This window comes from Chiloscyllium plagiosum, unplaced genomic scaffold (genome assembly GCF_037043375.1).
Source record: "Chiloscyllium plagiosum isolate Xiang-an unplaced genomic scaffold, Cpla_swu_hap1 HiC_scaffold_3, whole genome shotgun sequence".
Classification (NCBI taxonomy): Eukaryota; Metazoa; Chordata; class Chondrichthyes; order Orectolobiformes; family Hemiscylliidae; genus Chiloscyllium; species Chiloscyllium plagiosum.
In genome coordinates, this window is record NW_028270141.1 from 3,579,180 (window position 1) to 3,596,694 (window position 17,515).

General features: G+C 39.9%; 1 protein-coding gene across 2 annotated transcripts in view; it reads left to right on the forward strand.

The window, feature by feature from the left end:
• Positions 1-17,515, forward strand: part of LOC122540426 (microtubule-associated protein RP/EB family member 3-like) — a 51,203-nt gene that overhangs the window by 4,227 nt on the left and 29,461 nt on the right. For both annotated transcript variants that reach the window (XM_087977055.1, XM_043676177.2), the window contains exons 2-3: positions 6,335-6,462; positions 16,706-16,851. In XM_087977055.1, the coding sequence (XP_087833181.1) occupies positions 6,342-6,462; positions 16,706-16,851 (267 nt within the window). In that variant the 5' untranslated portion in view covers positions 6,335-6,341. The remainder of the gene's footprint in view (positions 1-6,334; positions 6,463-16,705; positions 16,852-17,515) is intronic.

Below are 17,515 nucleotides of genomic sequence, written 5' to 3' on the forward strand. Positions count from 1 at the left end.
AGGACTTGAAATGTTAACTGCAGTTCTCCCACAGATGCTGCCAGTCCTGCTGAGTTCCTCCAGCACTTTGTTTTTGGTGCAATTTTGTTTCAACTCAACAAAACTGATAGCCATGTGCTTGTTCACTTTTCAGGGTAATGACCAATCTGTCATCCTGCTTGGTTTAAAATTTTAAAACAGCCTTCCTCTTAACTGTCAATCAGCATTAATCGATGCCATAGAGAATGCAATGCCTCTACCAATAACTTGCCAACCAAACTGTTTTCCCCTCTCGTTCAGTATAAATGTTGTTTTTCGCCTTGAATTGGTATTCTTTTGAAATGTCCTGATAAATGCAAGACAAAAAACTTCAACAAAATGTGTGCTTTACAGCAATAGTGCATCTCTAAATGGTTTAAGGTTGAGGATTAAGCAGACTTTGTGTTGTATTATCTCTATTTCAGGGAGAGTAAAACAAAAGCTGATGCATAACTGCAATGATGAGTAAAATGCTGTTAGAATTATTCTTGAGTCTGTTTGGACTATTGCGACCAACCTCTGAAGCAGTGGGGTTTGAACTAGCTACAATTAAATTGCCATGTTTTCATGCTGGGTTTTAAGTCTAAGACATTAAGAAACAAAAGCAAGTGATTTACTTTTGAACTGTATGCAACCTACTGCAAATAGTCTTCTAGTCACATGCTTGTCAACTGTTTTGTTCCCTGCGTGTGAACCTACTTGGGACATTGTTCTGTTTTGTCTGCTATGCCATATTTCATGACTAGTTTAATATGTAATCCTATCAAAAGCTTTGCTAAAATCATAATTTGGAGATGCCGGTGTTGAACTGGGGTGTACAGAGTTAAAAATCACACAACACCAGGTTATAGTCCAACAGGTTTAATTGGAAGCACACTAGCTTTCGGATGAATCACCTGATGAAGGAGCATCGCTCCGAAAGCTAGTGTGCTTCCAGTTAAACCTGTTGGACTATAACCTGGTGTTGTGATTTTAACTTTGCTAAAATCCATATGGACCATATTAAATGCACTATTCTGATTGCTATCCTTGTTACCATTTCACCATTTGATTGTCAGTCAAACCCAATCTTTCCTTAACCTGTCGTTCTAAATCTATATACGAATATAGATCTGGAGGTGCAGGTGTATAATTTCTTGAAGGTGGATTGCAGATAGACACTGTGAAGAAAGCGTTTGGCATGCTTGCCTTCATTGGTCAGTGCACTGAGTACAGGAGTTAGGATGTCATGTTGCGATTGTGCAGGACATTGAGGCCAATCTTAGAATACTGCATTCAATTCTGGCCTCCCTGCTGTAGGAAAGATGTTTAATTTGTAAATCATTTCTGAATCGACGTTTCGGGCATAAGCCCTTCTTCAGGAATTCCTGAAGAAGGGCTTATGCCCGAAACGTCGATTCTCCTGTTCCCTGGATGCTGCCTGACCTGCTGCGCTTTTCCAGCAACACATTTTCAGCTCTGATCTCCAGCATCTGCAGACCTCACTTTCTCCTCAAATCATTTCTGAACCCTTTCAAGGTTGTTGCCATGGTTAGAAGATTTGATCGAGAGAGAGAGAGGCTGAATAGTCTGGGACTTCTTTCCCTTTAGTGTCAGAGGCCAAGGAGTGACTTTTTATAGAGGTTTATATGTCCATGAGTGGCATGGATAGGGTGAATAGCCAAAATCTATCTACAGAATAGGGAAGTCCAAAATTGGAGGATATAGATAAGAGGGGAAAGATTTAAAAGGAACCTAAGGGTTTTCACGTAGAGGTTGGTATGTCCATAGAATGAGCAACCAGAGGCAGTGATGGAGGCAGGTGCAATTACAACATTTAAAAGGCATCTGGGTAGGTATATGAATAGGAAGGGTTTAGAGGGATGTGGGCCAAATGCTGGCAAATGGGACTAGATCAATTTAGGATGAGTTAGACCGTTAGTCTGTTTCCGTGCTGTACAACTGATTCTTGTTATCCTATACCTCAGAATTTTTGCCAATAATTTTCCGACCTGAGTTTAGCCTCACTGACATGTAATAAATCAGTCATTCTCTTTCTCCCTTTTTAAACAAGGTTATACCATTTGAAGTCCAATCCTTCGGTACCACAGCTGAAGCTAGTGAGGATGGCAAAATAGTGGTCAGAATCTCCACTCTTTCTTCTCTTCCTTCCTTTAACAGTCTAAAATGCACATCAAGCAGACGTGGGAATTTCTTCACGTTTAAAGATTTTAAATTCTTTAGGATCAGGCTGCAATGACACAATGGATTGACAATGATGTCAGTTAGTTAAAGTGAATACAAATACCCGCCAAAGCTTTGAAGAACTTGCTCAAACATATTCAGGGTTGTATTGTCATTCCCAGGCTGAAGAATAGATTCTGTTCTGTCAAATGCTGCATGGCTTCATCATCTGTCTTCAGCCAAAGAATGACAATGAAATGGTGTATGGGTGTGTAAGCATCAATGCCCTCAAATATTGAGTAACTTCATACCAGTGATATTGAATTTCTACAGAAACAAATTTTTAGGTCTTCACCAATAATTCATTGGGTCAATGCACTAGTCCATCAGGAACAAAACAATATAGACCAGAACTATTGGCATTTCCATTCTCTTATGTTACTAGTTGATCACCAAGGACAATTCTGGTGTCATTACGATGAACGTTTGCAAGCAAAAAAAAGTGCATCAGTTTCCCCCAAGCAGCCAGTTGTAATGGGTGTAGCGACGGTCATGTTGAAAACAGAAAAATAGATTTTGGGGGCAGGAGTGGGATATTTTGATATGCTGTTTAATAATGTCAAACTCAACATTAAATAAGGATGTCTACAATTGGCTTTAATCACAATTTGACAATATGGATAACAATTAACTATAAGATCAATATTAAATCATTAAAGCTGGAGTATTTAACCAGTTTATTTCTCAAATCCTATCCAACTGTTAAAACCAGAATGCTATTGTGAATATTTAACATCACTTTGGGGAGATGAGCTTTTGTTATCTTGGGCAGGAAAGTTCCAAAAATGTCTATGAACCAAGTGCTGAGTCACGCAGTGTTTTAGTCAATTTAATCATGACTCCTTTTTCAACACTCTATCAAGTTGTTCTCCACCTGAAAACAAAGGTCCTAGTGGGAGTAAGATTGTTTCCTTCTGTAAGTGCACAGTAAGCAAATCAACTTCCAAGTGTTGTTTATCATTTTAGCAGTAGTTTCTGTTGTAGGCAGTATTTTTGCATTTTATAGTTTTGCACATTGAGCAAAAAGTTCTTTTCACGTTTAGCCTTATTTTGTAATGTTGCAATGTGACAAAAACATTACTTATCTGCTGAATTCAAAATAGACAAAAAAAGTAAAGCAAGCATACTTGAACATGTAATCAGAATTTTGATAAATATTATGCTACTCTTTCTCATTTTAATGTGAGTGAAGTTGCCATAGTCCCAGAGGACAATAGAGCTGCTGCTCTCATTAGAAAGAGATAACTGGTGTTAGTTTAACCATGTGTCAAGTGAGGGGTGAGGTTGAGAAGGCGAGTCCTTAATTGTAACTTCATCCAGTGCGAGAATTGAACACGCTGTTGGTTTCACTCTATATCGCAAACTAGCTAACTGACCCCCAAATATAATATTTCCATATTTGTTATTAAGTAAAATAAAGCTTTCTGATACAACGAAACAAAGCTCTTAAAAATGGATTTCTCAACTGATTCTGAAGCTGAAATAATTTTAGTATGATAGAAAATATTGTCTGCAGGACCTTGTTACTTGACCAATGAATAAAAATTCATCCTCCTTCTAAACCATGGTAATCATCTGTAAAATTAATTTCAAGCCATTGCATTATATTACTGCAAAAATGTATCTGACATACTTGATGCTGTTTTATTTTTGTTTTTCTTCAGCACTGTGGTTTGCTTTAAATGCAAAATGAAACACACAGGTTCATGTGAGAATAAAACGTATTCTGAAATCTTGGTGTGGATATTTTTAGAAACTGTGCATAGTGGATCATGGAAGATGGATTAGATACACATTTATGAAAATGTTCTTCTGTAACATGTTTTATGGCAATTTAATTTTCATTTATTGTTTCATTAAAGTCCACTGAATGCATATTGCAGGTTAGAAATGATCTTGGAATAACATTTACTTTGTCACTTGTTGATATAACTAAATAATTTGTACATCAGAGTTCAAAGAATTTGCATTTAAAGTATCACTTTCTTACCCTAAGTCCTCCTACAGTCTCACCACTTCTTCACTACCTGTCCGTCCTGCTTATCCTTGTGTCATTTGCAAACTTAGCACTGAATCCGTCAGTGCCATTGTCCAGATTGTTAATGTATAATGTGAATAGTTGTGGTTCAGAACCATGTGTACGTTTTAGGTTTATGGAAAATAATAAAATATGGCTTGCCAAAAAAAGGGTTTTGGGTGGAGGAGGGCAAATTGAAGTGTCATTAACATGACATCATTTTAAAGTGAACAGTAAGTGGTTGAGGGGGGATTTGGTGCATTTTCCTTCCTCTCATGGTGTGAAACTGGGCATCTGCACAGCCTGGGAGGGTAGTTGAGTCAGGAAATTTCTCAACTTCAAAAAGTACTTAGATGACTTGAATATCCTAATATTCAAGGCTATGGACCATGTGCTGGAAAGTGGGATTAGTATGGATTTACAATAGTTTTGTCTTTGTAGACTTGATGGCCAAAAGGCCTATGTTATACTACCAATACGCTGAAACAAGTGGATGCTGCTGACATCCTCATTGTGAAATCGATAGGAAGTTGACACGCATTGCACCTGTAGAATCATTTGTGGTTCTGCTGACATTGTGGTGCACTAGTTGAACCCATACCACTCACTCGCTCACCTGGATTGCTTACTGCTTTCCCCCTCTGAATCCCTCAATGCGTCCCTCCACTTGGCACCTTTCTCTCTCGTTCTCGAATGGTATACAGTGAGGGAGCAGAGTGGTGAACAGTTGGAAAACATGTGCCTGGACCAGATGATCAATAAACAAAGTGGCATATGGGGAGATGATGTGAATGTGGATCGCATTATTTTTAACTTGAGCTGTAGTGTTCAATATTCTTTGAAAATTGCAATCTTTAAATATCAATTTATTCACCAGGCTAAGTAATATCTCAAGACTTGGCAGACCTGAGAAAGATGTAAAAGAGCACTTTTTTGGTACTGCTCTTGTTAAAATATCTCTGAATTGATAATATTACAGATGGTCTTATTTTTTACAGGCTGTTATCTTCAGCACTACTGGCAGTGATGTCACAGGCACTGTGACTCCATGTTGGGGTGAATGTACCCCTGCAATGTCAACAAACGCAGCTTTACATTGTATTAGCTGTTGCAATACACTTGCCTCTGAATCAGAAGATTCTGGGTTCAAGAGCTTGAGCACAAAAATCAAGCCTGACATTTCCAGTGCAGTATTTCTTCAGTAATGTACATTGTTGATGGCCATCTTTAAAACAAGACATTGCAAAGAGGCCCCATCAGTCTGCTCAGGTGGATGTAAATGCCACGGCACTTTTTCACAACCATAAGTTCCACTGTGTTCTGATCAATATAACTCCTTCAAATAACATCACATAAATTAGGTTATCAGATGGCTGTTTATGGGAATTTGAGTGCATATTTGCTTTTAAATTTCAAGTTTCTTGGTATGTGAGCCTGGTTGGCAAAGCCAGAATTTATTTACCTTTTGCCCTTGAACTTGAAGGAGTTGCTAACCATTTAGGGTAGTTAGGGGAATCAGCAACATCAGTGGAAAGTTAGCAGAGGTCCTTCCCTCAGGATTTAGTGAACCAGATGGGTTTTTGCACCAGTTGATCACCTTCGAGGAAAAAAAATTCCAAATTCTATTAATTAAATTTAAATTCCACCAGTTGCCATGATACTATTTTAATTTGTGTCCCCAGACATTAGCCTGAACTTCTGGATTTTAGTTCACTGGCATTACCACTGTCTCCGCTTGATTTTATTTACTATCTTAGAACAGAGGTTATACTTCTGAAAATGCTTCTTCAACTGGAAGTGATTTGGGGTGCTTGGTGTATTGTGAAAAGCCCTGTATAAATACAAATATTTCTTACTATTTCAAGCCCCCTTTTGCCAATCATAATTTTTTCCTGAGCTCCACATATATTTATAATAACTGTTCTGTCTGTATCCATATGTATTGAAGTCTCGAGCAATTTGTCAAAGCAGTTCCTTTCTTTTTGTTCTTAAACCTGTTTGATAGAGAGCTTATCTCGTGCTCTGTTTTTGATTTGACTTTATTTCCACCTTCTTAACTTGCTCTTTGTTTTACAGCTGTGGCATGGCAGTGAACGTGTATTCCACCTCTGTGACAAGTGAAAATCTGAGCCGACATGATATGTTGTCATGGGTCAATGACTCCTTGCAGCTCAATTACACCAAGATTGAGCAACTCTGCTCAGGTACTAAGATGGAGATGTATTTTTTTTTAAAAGAAATTGCAAATCTCTGATTTTGAGTTCTAATGCTTTGGTCATTTTTATGGGCATTGAAAATAAAAATTAATCCTTAAAGTACTTGGTATTATATCTGTCATTTCAGATGTTTATGAACTAAGTCACAATATATTTTTTCTTAGTTACTTATTTCAATATTACCATCTGATTTGCTTCTAAATGAGGAAGAGTGGAAAAAATAAAGTGAATACATGTCATACAGTGGGTCCACAGTATTTTCTCCTGTCAAAGCTGAGTTTCTCGTATCTTGTTGCTTCTGCTTGTAAGGCACAAAATGCTAAAATAGTTTTTCAGTGTGAATCCATTTTCTGAGCAGCACAAATATCAAATTTCTGATGAATTGTTAATAGATGACACAAGTGGGATAGTGATAATCCTTATGTGTTTATGAATGAAGAATATTAGAATATAGAACTAGAGTACAGTACAGGCCGTTCGGTGCTCGATGGTGTGCTGACCTGTGCAATAAATCTGATTCCCATATAACCTAACAGTAGTGAGTCTGCTACTGTTGCAGGCAGGCCATTCCATGCCTCTATGACTGAGTGAAGAAACTACCCCAATATCTGTCTTAAATCTATCATTCCTCAATTTAAAGCTATGTCCCCTTGTGTTAGTCTTCAGCATCTGAGGAAAAAGGTTCTCACTGTCCACCGTATCTAACTTTGATTATCTTATACGTCTTGATTACGCCACCTCTCGACCTTCTCTCCATTAAAAACAGCCTCAGTTTCCTCAGCCTTTCCTTGTAAGGCCTTCCTTCCATACCAGGCGAAAGTGAGGACTGCAGATGCTGGAGATCAGAGTCAAGATTAAGTGGTGTTGGAAAAGCACAGCAGGTCAGGCAGCATCTGAGAAGCAGGAAAATCGACTTTTCGGGCAGGAGCCCCTCATCAGAAATGAGGCTGGGAGCCTCTGGGATGGAGCCCCCTCCCATTTATCCCTCCACCTTAGAGGCTCCCAGCCTCATTTCCGATGAGGGGCTCTTGTCCGAAACGTCGATTTTATTTATTTATTTTTTTCCTGCTCCTCGGATGCTGCCTTACCTGCTGTGCTTTTCCAGCACCACTCTAATCTTGACTTCCTTTCATACCAGGCAACAACCTAGTGAATTTCCTCTGAACCCTTTCCAATGCTTCCACATCCTTCCTATAATGCAGTGACCAGAACTGCACGCAGTACTCTAGGTGCAGCCTTACCAGTGTCTTGTACAGCTGAAACAAGACCTCATGGCTCCGAAACTCAATCCCCCCCACCAATAAACACCAACACACCATATGCTGCCTTAACAACCCTATCAACCTGGGTGGCAACTTTCAGGGATTTATGCACCTGGATGCTGAGATCTCTGTTCGTTTGCACTGCCAAGAATTTTAACATTAGCCCAATACTGTGCATTCCTGTTACTACTTCCGAAGTGAACTACCCCTCATTTTCCCGCATTAAACTTCGTTTCCCACTTCTCAGCCCAGCTCTGCATCTTAACTACGTCCCTCTGTAACCCACAACATCCTTTGGCATTATCCACAACTCTGCCTACCTTAGTGTTATCTGCAAATTTACTAACCCATCCTTCTACGCCCACCTCCAGATCATTTATAAAAATGACAAACAGCAGTGGCCCCAAAATAGATCCTTGTGTCACACCACTGGTTACTGAGCTCCAGGATGAACCTTTCCCAACAATCCCCATTCCCTCTCTCCTTTCGCTTAGCCAATTTCTGATCTAAATCACTTTCAATCACAAAACTCTGTATTTTGTGTAATAGCCTACTGTGTGGAACCTTGTCAAATGCCTTACTGGAGTCCATCTACACCACATCATCCAGCTTACTTTCATCACCTGTTTTGTGACCTTCTTGAAGAATTTAGGTTAGTGAGGTACGACCTACCCTTCTCAAAACCATGTTGACTCTCCTTGATCAAATTATTCCTTTCCAGATGATTATAAATCCTATCTCTTATAACCTTTTCCAACACCTTGCTCACAATTGAAGTAAGGCTTTGCTGGCCTATACATACCAGGGTTGTCTCGACTCCCCTTCTTAGAATCAGAGCGATGTACAGCACCGAAACAGACCCTTCAGTCCAACTCATCCACGCCGACCAGATATCCCAACTCAGTCTAGTCCCACGTGCCAGCACCCAGCCCATATCACTCCTCTGTTTTCACTCAAGAAAAGGACAGTATTGTAGAGGAGAAGAATGAGGTACGAGATATTAGACTAGAAACAATCGAGGTTAGTTAAGAACGGGTGTTAGCAATTCTAGAAGGAGTGAAAGTGGGCAAGACCCTTGGGCCGGATGGGATCTCTCTGAGGATTCTCTAGGAAGCTAGGGAGGAGATAGCAGAGCCTTTGGCTTGGATATTTGAGTCTTCATTGTCTACAGGTTTAGTACCAGAGAACTGAAGGATTGCAAATGTGCCCTTGTTCAAGAAGGGCAGTAGAGATGACCCAGGTAATTATAGACGAGTGAGCTTTACTTCTGTTGTAGGAAAGGTTTTGGAAAAGATTATAAGAGATGAGATTTATAATCATCTGGCAAGCAACACTTTGATTTCAGATAGTTAACATGGTTTTGTCAAGGGTAAGCCATGTCTCACAAACCTCATTGAATTTTTTGAGAAGGTGACCAAGCATGTCAATGAAAGGGCAGTTGACGTGGTATACATGGACTTCAGTAAAGCCTTTGATAAGGTTCCACGTGGTAGGCTTTGGAGAAAATGCTGAGGCATGGGATTGAGGGTAATTTAGCAGTTTGGATTAGAAACTGGCTTTCTGAAAGAAAGCAGCGAGTGGTAGTTGATGGAAAATATGCAGCCTGAAGTCTGGTTACTAGTAGTGTGAAACAAGGATCTGTTTTGGGATCACTACTGTTTGTGATTTTTATAAATGACTTAGATGCAGGCTTAGTGGATGGATTATTAAATTTGCAGATGACACTAAAGTCGGTGGAGTAGTGGACAGTTCAGAAGAATGTTACAGGTTGCAGGGGGACTTGGATAAGCTGCAGGATTGGGCTGAGAGGTGGCAAATGGAGTTCAATGCAGCTAAATGTGAGGTGATGCACTTTGGGAAGAATAACAGGAAGGTAGAGCACTGGGTCAGTGGAAAGATTCTTGGTAGTGTGGATGTGCAGAGGGATCTTGGTGTCCATGTACATCCCTGAAAGTTGCCCCCCAGGTTGATAGTGCTGTTAAGGAGGCATACAGTGTGTTAGGTTTCATTGGTAGAGGGTTTGAGTTCCGGAGCCACAAAATCATGCTGCAACGATACAAAACGTTAGTGCAGCCACACTTGGAATATTGTGTACAGTTCTGGTCGTCCTATTTCGGGAAGGATGTGGAAGCATTGGAAAAGGTGCAGAGGAGATTTATGAGGATGTTGCCTGGACTGGAGGGAAGGTTTTATGAGGAAAGGCTGAGAGACTTGGGTCCCTTCTCATTGGAAAGAAGGAGGCTAAGAGGGGATTTGATAGAGACATACAAGATGATCAGAGGATTAGATAGGGTAGACAGTGAAAGTCTTTTTCCTAGGATGATGGCGTAAGCTTGTGCGAGGGGGCATAACTACAACTTGAGGGGTGACAGATTTAAGACAAATGTCAGGCAGGTTCTTTACACAGAGTGGTAAGGGCATGGAATGCCCTACCTGTCAATGTAGTTAACTCAGCCACGTTAGGGAGATTTAAGCAATCCTTGAGTGAGCACATGGATGATGTTGGGATGGTGTAGGGGGACGAACTGAGGATAGTTCACGGGTCGGCGCAACATCGAGGGACAAAGGGCCTATTCTGCGCTGTATTGTTCTATGTTCAAGCCTTTCCTACTCATACACCCATAGAGATGCCTTTTAAATATTGCAATTGTACTAGTCTTCACCACTTCCTCTAGCAGCTCATTCCATACACGCACCACCCTCTGCGTGAAAACATTGCCCCTTAGGTTCCTTTTATATCTTTCCCCTCTCACCCTAAACCTATGCCCTCTAGTTCTGAACTTCCCCACCCCAGTGAAGAGACTTTGTTTTTCTATCCCCTCATGATTTTATAAAACATTATAAGGTCACCCCTCAGCCTCCAACGCTCCAGGAAAAACAGCCCCAGCCTATTCAACCTCTCCTTATAGCTCAAGCCTTCCAATCCTGGCAACATCCTTGTAAATCTTTTCTGAACCCTTCCAAGTTTCACAAAATCCTTCCAATAGGAAGGGGACCAGAATTGCACGCAGTATTCTAAAAGTGGCCTAACCAATGTCCTGTACAGCTGCAATGTGACCTCCTAACTCCTGTACTCTTTACTCTGACCAGTAAAGGAAAGCATATCAAATGCCGCCTTCACTATCCTATCTACCTGCGACTCCACTTTCAAGGAGCTATGAACCTGCACTCCAAGGTCCCTTTGTTCAGCAACACTCCCTAGGACCTTACCATTAAGTGTATAAGTCCTGCTAAGATTTGCTTTCCCAAAATGCAGCACCTCACATTTATATAATTCCATCTGCCACTTCTCAGCCCATTGATCCCGTTGTAATCTGACAACTTTCTTCGCTATCCACGACACCTCAAATTTTGGTGTCATTTGCAAACTTCTAACTATGCCTCTTATGCTCACATCCAAATCATTTATATAAATGACAAAAAGTAGTCTACACCGCACTAATCGTTGTGGCACTCCATTGGTCACAGGCCTCCAGTCTGAGAAACAACTCTCCACCACCACCCTCCGTCTTCTACCTTTGAGCCAGTTCTGTATCTAAGTTGCTTGTTCTCCCTTGCCTTTCCAAATACATGTACATCCTGTCCCTCAGACTTCCCTCCAACAGCTTGCCCACCACCAACATCAGGCTCACTATGACAGCATAAAGATCCAAGCCAAATGCTCTACAATCTCCTCCCTGGCTTCCCAGAGAATCAGAGGATAAATCCCATCCGGCCCTGGGGTCTTGTCTATTTTCAGATCTTCCCTAATTGCTAAAACCTCCTCTTTGTCAACCTCAATCCCACCTAATCTTGTAGCCTGTACCTCCATATTCTCACTAACATTGCCCTTTTCCGATGTGAATACTGACGAAAAGAAAAATATTATTGAGCAAAAATTTAAGAACTTCTTTCAGGGCCTCTATCTCCCACTGCCAGGCACTGAGAAGACAAGAATGGCATACAGGAGTCTAGATGAGGACCTGATGATGGTCTTGTACACCAATACCAGTACCTGTTTCAGATTGAATTACCTTTGCTTTCACTGCAGCATATCAAATATATATTCTTGAGTGACTCATGCATAGAACACCTGGATATTATTTCTCATTCAATGCATTATCACCTGCAGCCCAAAAATTTGAAGTCCAGAGATCATAGCATCCTGAAAGCTTTATTGACCAAACTCAAACAATGTCCTGTTTCACCATCTTATTGTTAAGATAATGCAACAAATTGAGGGCATAAGAACATAAGTGCAAGAGCTTGCTATTTGACGACTCGACCATCCCTGCCATTCTATATCTTGGCTAATCATCCACCTTTGCTGTTTTCTCCTATTATTCCGTTAATGTTATCTGTGTGTTCCAGTCAATCTAGAGCATACTTAGCAACTGAGCTTCCACAGCGCTCTTGGGTATGTTCCGAAGATTCACTACCCTCTGAAGAAATACCTTCTTATCTCAGTACGAAATAGCTTGCCCGGTTAACCTGAGACCCTGGCCTCAGTCTGGAAGTCTCAGCCGCCGTGGACTTGTTCAGGAATTTTATATGTTGCAGTGACGTCACTTCTCGTTCTCGACAATAAAATCCGGTTTCCTTGTAGGGTAGGGCCACCATCCCTGCTGAAACTTTGTTCATTCTTGCCATAGAAAGTATATTCTTATGTAAAAAGACCAAAACTGCAAAAAATACCTGTGCAGTTTTGCTAAAATTCTATTCGATTGAGGCAAAACATCTTAGTCCTATACTTTTCTGTGATAAAGACCAACACATCACTTTCCAAACTCTTTGCTGCACTTGCACTGACTAGTGAACAAGGATGCACAGTTCTTTTTGCCATTAATACTTCCCAATCTCTCCTCATTTTAGAAATACTATGCATCTTCTTTCCTCCTACCAAAGTGGCCAATCTTACACTTCTCCACAATATACTGCATCTGCTGTGTTCTTGCTCTTGCACTGGCCTTTTCCAAATCCTCATGAGGCTTTCTCTGTCATTCTGATGATACACATTCCACTTGGATCTGTGTCATCTGCAAATTTAAAAAGATATTTGGTCACCGTATCTAAATCACTTGTATAGATTATGAACAGCTGGGGCTGAAGCACTGATCCTTGTGGCACCCCCATTTGTCAGAGCTTGCCAACCTGACAATGACCCATTTAATCCTAGTCCCTCTTTGCTATTAACCCATCCTCAATCCTGTATATTATCCTCTATTCCAGGTGTTCTAATTTTGTTCGTTAACCTGTGTAGGATCTTACTGAAAGCCTTCTGAAAATCCAGAATATTCTCAAAAAAAACTCAACAGGTTTCTCAAATATAATTTCCCCTTTAATAAATCTGTGTTGACTCTGCCCAATCCTACCTTTTTTCCCCCCTTAAATACTGATGTTAGACAAATAGGTCTGCAGTTCCCCTTTTTTGTCTTTCTTTTCTGAAGTAGTGGGATTTCATTTGCAGCCTTGCAAATTGTAGGCAGCATTACATCAATCCACAATATAGCCAGCTCTTCAGCACTCTGGGATGTAGGTGATTAGATCCAATATTATTTTTTCCTGTTTTATGATATTGTTTTACGTCAGTTTCTTGCTTGATCCTTCAATGTCTGATATTTGAGAGATTTCTAATATCTGCCTCTGTGAAGCCAGGCACATGGTAATTATTTGTCTCGGTCCAGTTATATCTGCAGTGTTTCACCTTTATTGTTAGGCATTCCAACGTCATTCCTTAATGCAGAAAATTCTGAAATAGGTAAATGGCTTGGTTCCAAGAATATCAGATTGGGATGTTATCATCTACTCTAATTCAGAATCGACAATAGCATCCACAACCTTGACCTTTAGCCTTAAACATTGTACTGATGTGATTACAAGCACATTCCTTTTTTGACTATCGTATATACTTGTCATTTTCTCATTATTTGTGAATATTTTGAATGACCTGTGAAACTGCAAACCTGGATCATCATCCTCTATGGAATTAAATGCTTCTGTTAGAACCTAATTGCTTTGGGGACTGGATTCAAATATGATATAGATTGCTGGGTTGAAATGCCTTTGTTTGCAATAGGAAATGTATTTATATTAATTTATTTTGAGCAAACTAAATGCATTTTACATTCAGTATACAAATCAGAATCAGATATTCAGCTCAAATACATATGTGCTACAAAAGTCCAATTAGAGCATGTGAGCATCAATCACTTTAAGATGAGAGCAACAGATGCATGAGGCCACTTCAACTACAGGTTCCCCTTCAAGCTACACACTATCCTGGCAAGGAGCAATATCGCCATTTATTGATTATTGACTCAAAATCCCAGATTTCAAATTCCTGACTAAACTGGATGTACCGATGCCACATGGACTGCAGCAGTTCAAGAAGGCAGCTCACTACCGTCTTCTCGAGGGTATTAAGGATGAGTAATACATTCTGACCGAGCCAGTGATATCCATGTCTGTGAAAGATTTTATTAAAGCTGTCTAGAAGGCTAACCATGTACCTTTCTATTTAAGTTAATTCTCTGCATAAAGCTCAACAACTTGGGCATGAGCCACAGCACAAAAATTCCTTAACTTTAAATTTGTCCTAATTCAAGAGCTACTTTCTCCTGAACTTGTGACAGGCATGGAATACTCATGAGATCTCCTTACGTAAATGTGTTTTATATGACTTCAAAATTCTTGGTGGTACTCCATCTTGGGGGACAAGAGACTAATATTCCGTCATCTAGAAATATAGAAAATAGGAACATCTCGCCCTTCAAGCATGCTCTGCCATTCAATATGATCACGGCTGAACATCCTACTCTACCCTATTTCTAGCTTTCACTCCATACTCATTTATTCCTTTATTCATAAGAATGCTGTCGGACTGCTTGAGAACATACAGTATTTTGACCTCAACTGCTACTCTGGGAGAGAATTTCACAGACTCACCACTGCGTGAGAAATTTCTCTTCACTTCAGTCCTTAATAGCTTGAGAGCCCTGGTTCTGGACTCCCCAATGATTGAGAACTTCCTTCCATGCATTTGCCCAGTCTAGTCCTGTTGGGTATTTTGAAGGTTTCTATGAGATCTCTCCCACCTCCGACTCATTCTTCTAAACTCCAGTGAATATAATCCAAACTGATCCAATCTGTTTTCATATATCAGTTCTGCCAGCCCAGGAATCCACCTGGTAAAATTTTGTTGCCCTTCTTCCATAGCCAGAGCATTCGCTTTATAAGGAGACCAAAACCGCGCACAATAATCACCAAGGCTCGTCAGATTGGAGCAAGACATTCCTGTACTTAAATTCTCATTATGAAGGCCAAAATACCACTTACTGCCTGCTTACTTACCCATATGCTTGGGTATACCATACAGTTATACAAGGTCACAAGTGTCGTTGCACCTCTCCTTTCCCAGTCTATTGCTATTCTGATAATCTGTCTGCCTGTTTTTACTACCTAAGTGAATAACTTCACATTTATCAACATTATTGTTAATTTGCCATGCATTTGCCCATTTATTCAATTTATCCAAATCACACTGACGGATCTCTGCATTCTTGGAGTTTACCTTCCCACTTATTTTCTGCCATCTGCAAACTTGGAAATATTACATTAGGTCCCACATCTAAATCTATATATTTTGTGAAAAGCTAGGGTTTAATTGCTGATCCGTGTAATACTCCACTGGTCACTGGCTGCCATTCAGGAAATAACCTATTTATTCCAACTCTGTTTCCTGTCTGCCAGCCTGTTCTCTCTGTTTATCAGCATACTACCTCCAATCCCACACGTTAATTTTATGCGCTATTCTCTTATGTGGGAATTTACAGTCATAGACATATACAGCATGGAAACAGACCCTTTGGTCCAACTCTTCCATGTCGACCAGTTATCCCAACCCAATCTCGTCCCACCTGCCAGTAGCTGGCCCATATCCCTCCAAACCCTTCCTATTCATATACCCATCCAAATGCCTCTTAAATATTGTAATTGTACCAGCCTCCACCACTTCCTCTGGCAGCTCATTCCATACACATACCACCCCCTGCATGAAAAAGTTGCCCCTTATGTCTCTTTTATATCTTTCCCCTCTCACCCTAAACCTATGCCCTCTAGTTCTGGACTCCCCCCACCCCAGGGAAGGGATTTTGTCTACTTATGTTATCCATGTCACTCATGATTTTATAAACCATTATAAGATCACCCCTCAGACTCCAATGCTCCAGGGAAAACAGCCCCAGCCTACTCAATCCCTCCCTATAGCTCAAATCCTCCAACCCTAGCAACATCCTTGTAAATCTTTTCTGAATCCTTTCAAGTTTCACAACATCTTTCCGATAGGAAGGAGACCAGAATTGCACACAATATTCCAACAGTGGTCTTACCAATGTCCTGTACAGCCGCAACATGACCTCCCAACTCCTGTACTCAATACGCTGACCAATAAAGGAAAGCATACCAAATTTCACCTTCACTATCCTATCTACCTGTGACTCCACTTTCAAGGAGCTATGAACCGGCACTCCAAGGTCTCTTTGTTCAGCAACGCTCCCAAGGACCTTACCATTACGTGTATAAGTCCTGCTAATGACTGACTTCTCCCAATTTATGCATGTGGTTGTATATAACTTGCAGGTATTTTAATGGTGTAATATTACTGAAAGGATAGTCAGTCTTCCATCTCTCTTGCATAGTTCTCTTTTTGCCTATAGCATTCAAAAAGGTTTTTTTTTCAAAAACCTATCTGCAGTACAGATTCTTTTGCAATGTTGTGGAACTTTCCAAGACTCTTCATGCTTTACTGCATGTAGTGGTGGAAATCACTTACTTTACCTTCCTCATTTGATGCAGTTTTTGACTTCTGATTATTTCAAAGCATTTGTTATTGAACATTTTCAATATATAAATTATATATTCATGCTAATTTGTGATTAAATGTTTTTTCAAACTAATTCTTGCTAAAATATGGATTTTGTTTTCTTCAACAGGAACAGCGTACTGTCAGTTTATGGATATGCTCTTTCCTGGCTGTATTCTTCTAAAGAAAGTCAAATTTCAAGCAAAGTTGGAACATGAGTACATCCAACATTTTAAAATCCTTCAGGCAGCCTTCAAGAAAATGAATGTTGATAAAGTATGTACTCAAATTTTGACAAAGGACAACTTTTCTATTCAGGGGACTGTTCAAGTTGCCAAGTCTTTTTTTTCATGTACATGTTACAGGTTTATTCCCTTGGGCTGTCACCACTACAAAGCCTTCTTTAGCATAGGAAGAACTGTATAGGAATAACTTACTGCAGGCAAAAATCATTTTTAAAGATTTTCTGTTTAATGATCCATTATACTTATTTTCTGTTGATCCTGTATTGAATTTAAAATGTTTCACATTGCAACAATCATAAACAATATGAAGTGTTTTTAAGCATTAGATTGTGTCTAATGTTTCCAGCAAAAAGAGAGATGCTGCAAATTTGGTTGATATTTCAAGTATAAGCCTTTCATCAGCAGTGTAGGTCATATTATAGAAAATTAATATTTAAAATGAATAGAACAAAACATTGGCAAGAAAACGTGTGTGCACTTAAAAGCCAATGAGTAAATTATCTGTAATATGTTTGAGTGGAAATGACAAGGGATGTTAGAAATTGAGACATGGGCAAATATGTGGGTCATTCAAGAGTTCATGGATAACAAAAGTTTAACAGGGATAAATGTAGGGAAAGACAAAAATACAAGTGAAGCACAGCTGATTCCATTGACCCAAGAAACTGGAAGAAGTTATGAAGTCTTGAGGTGAG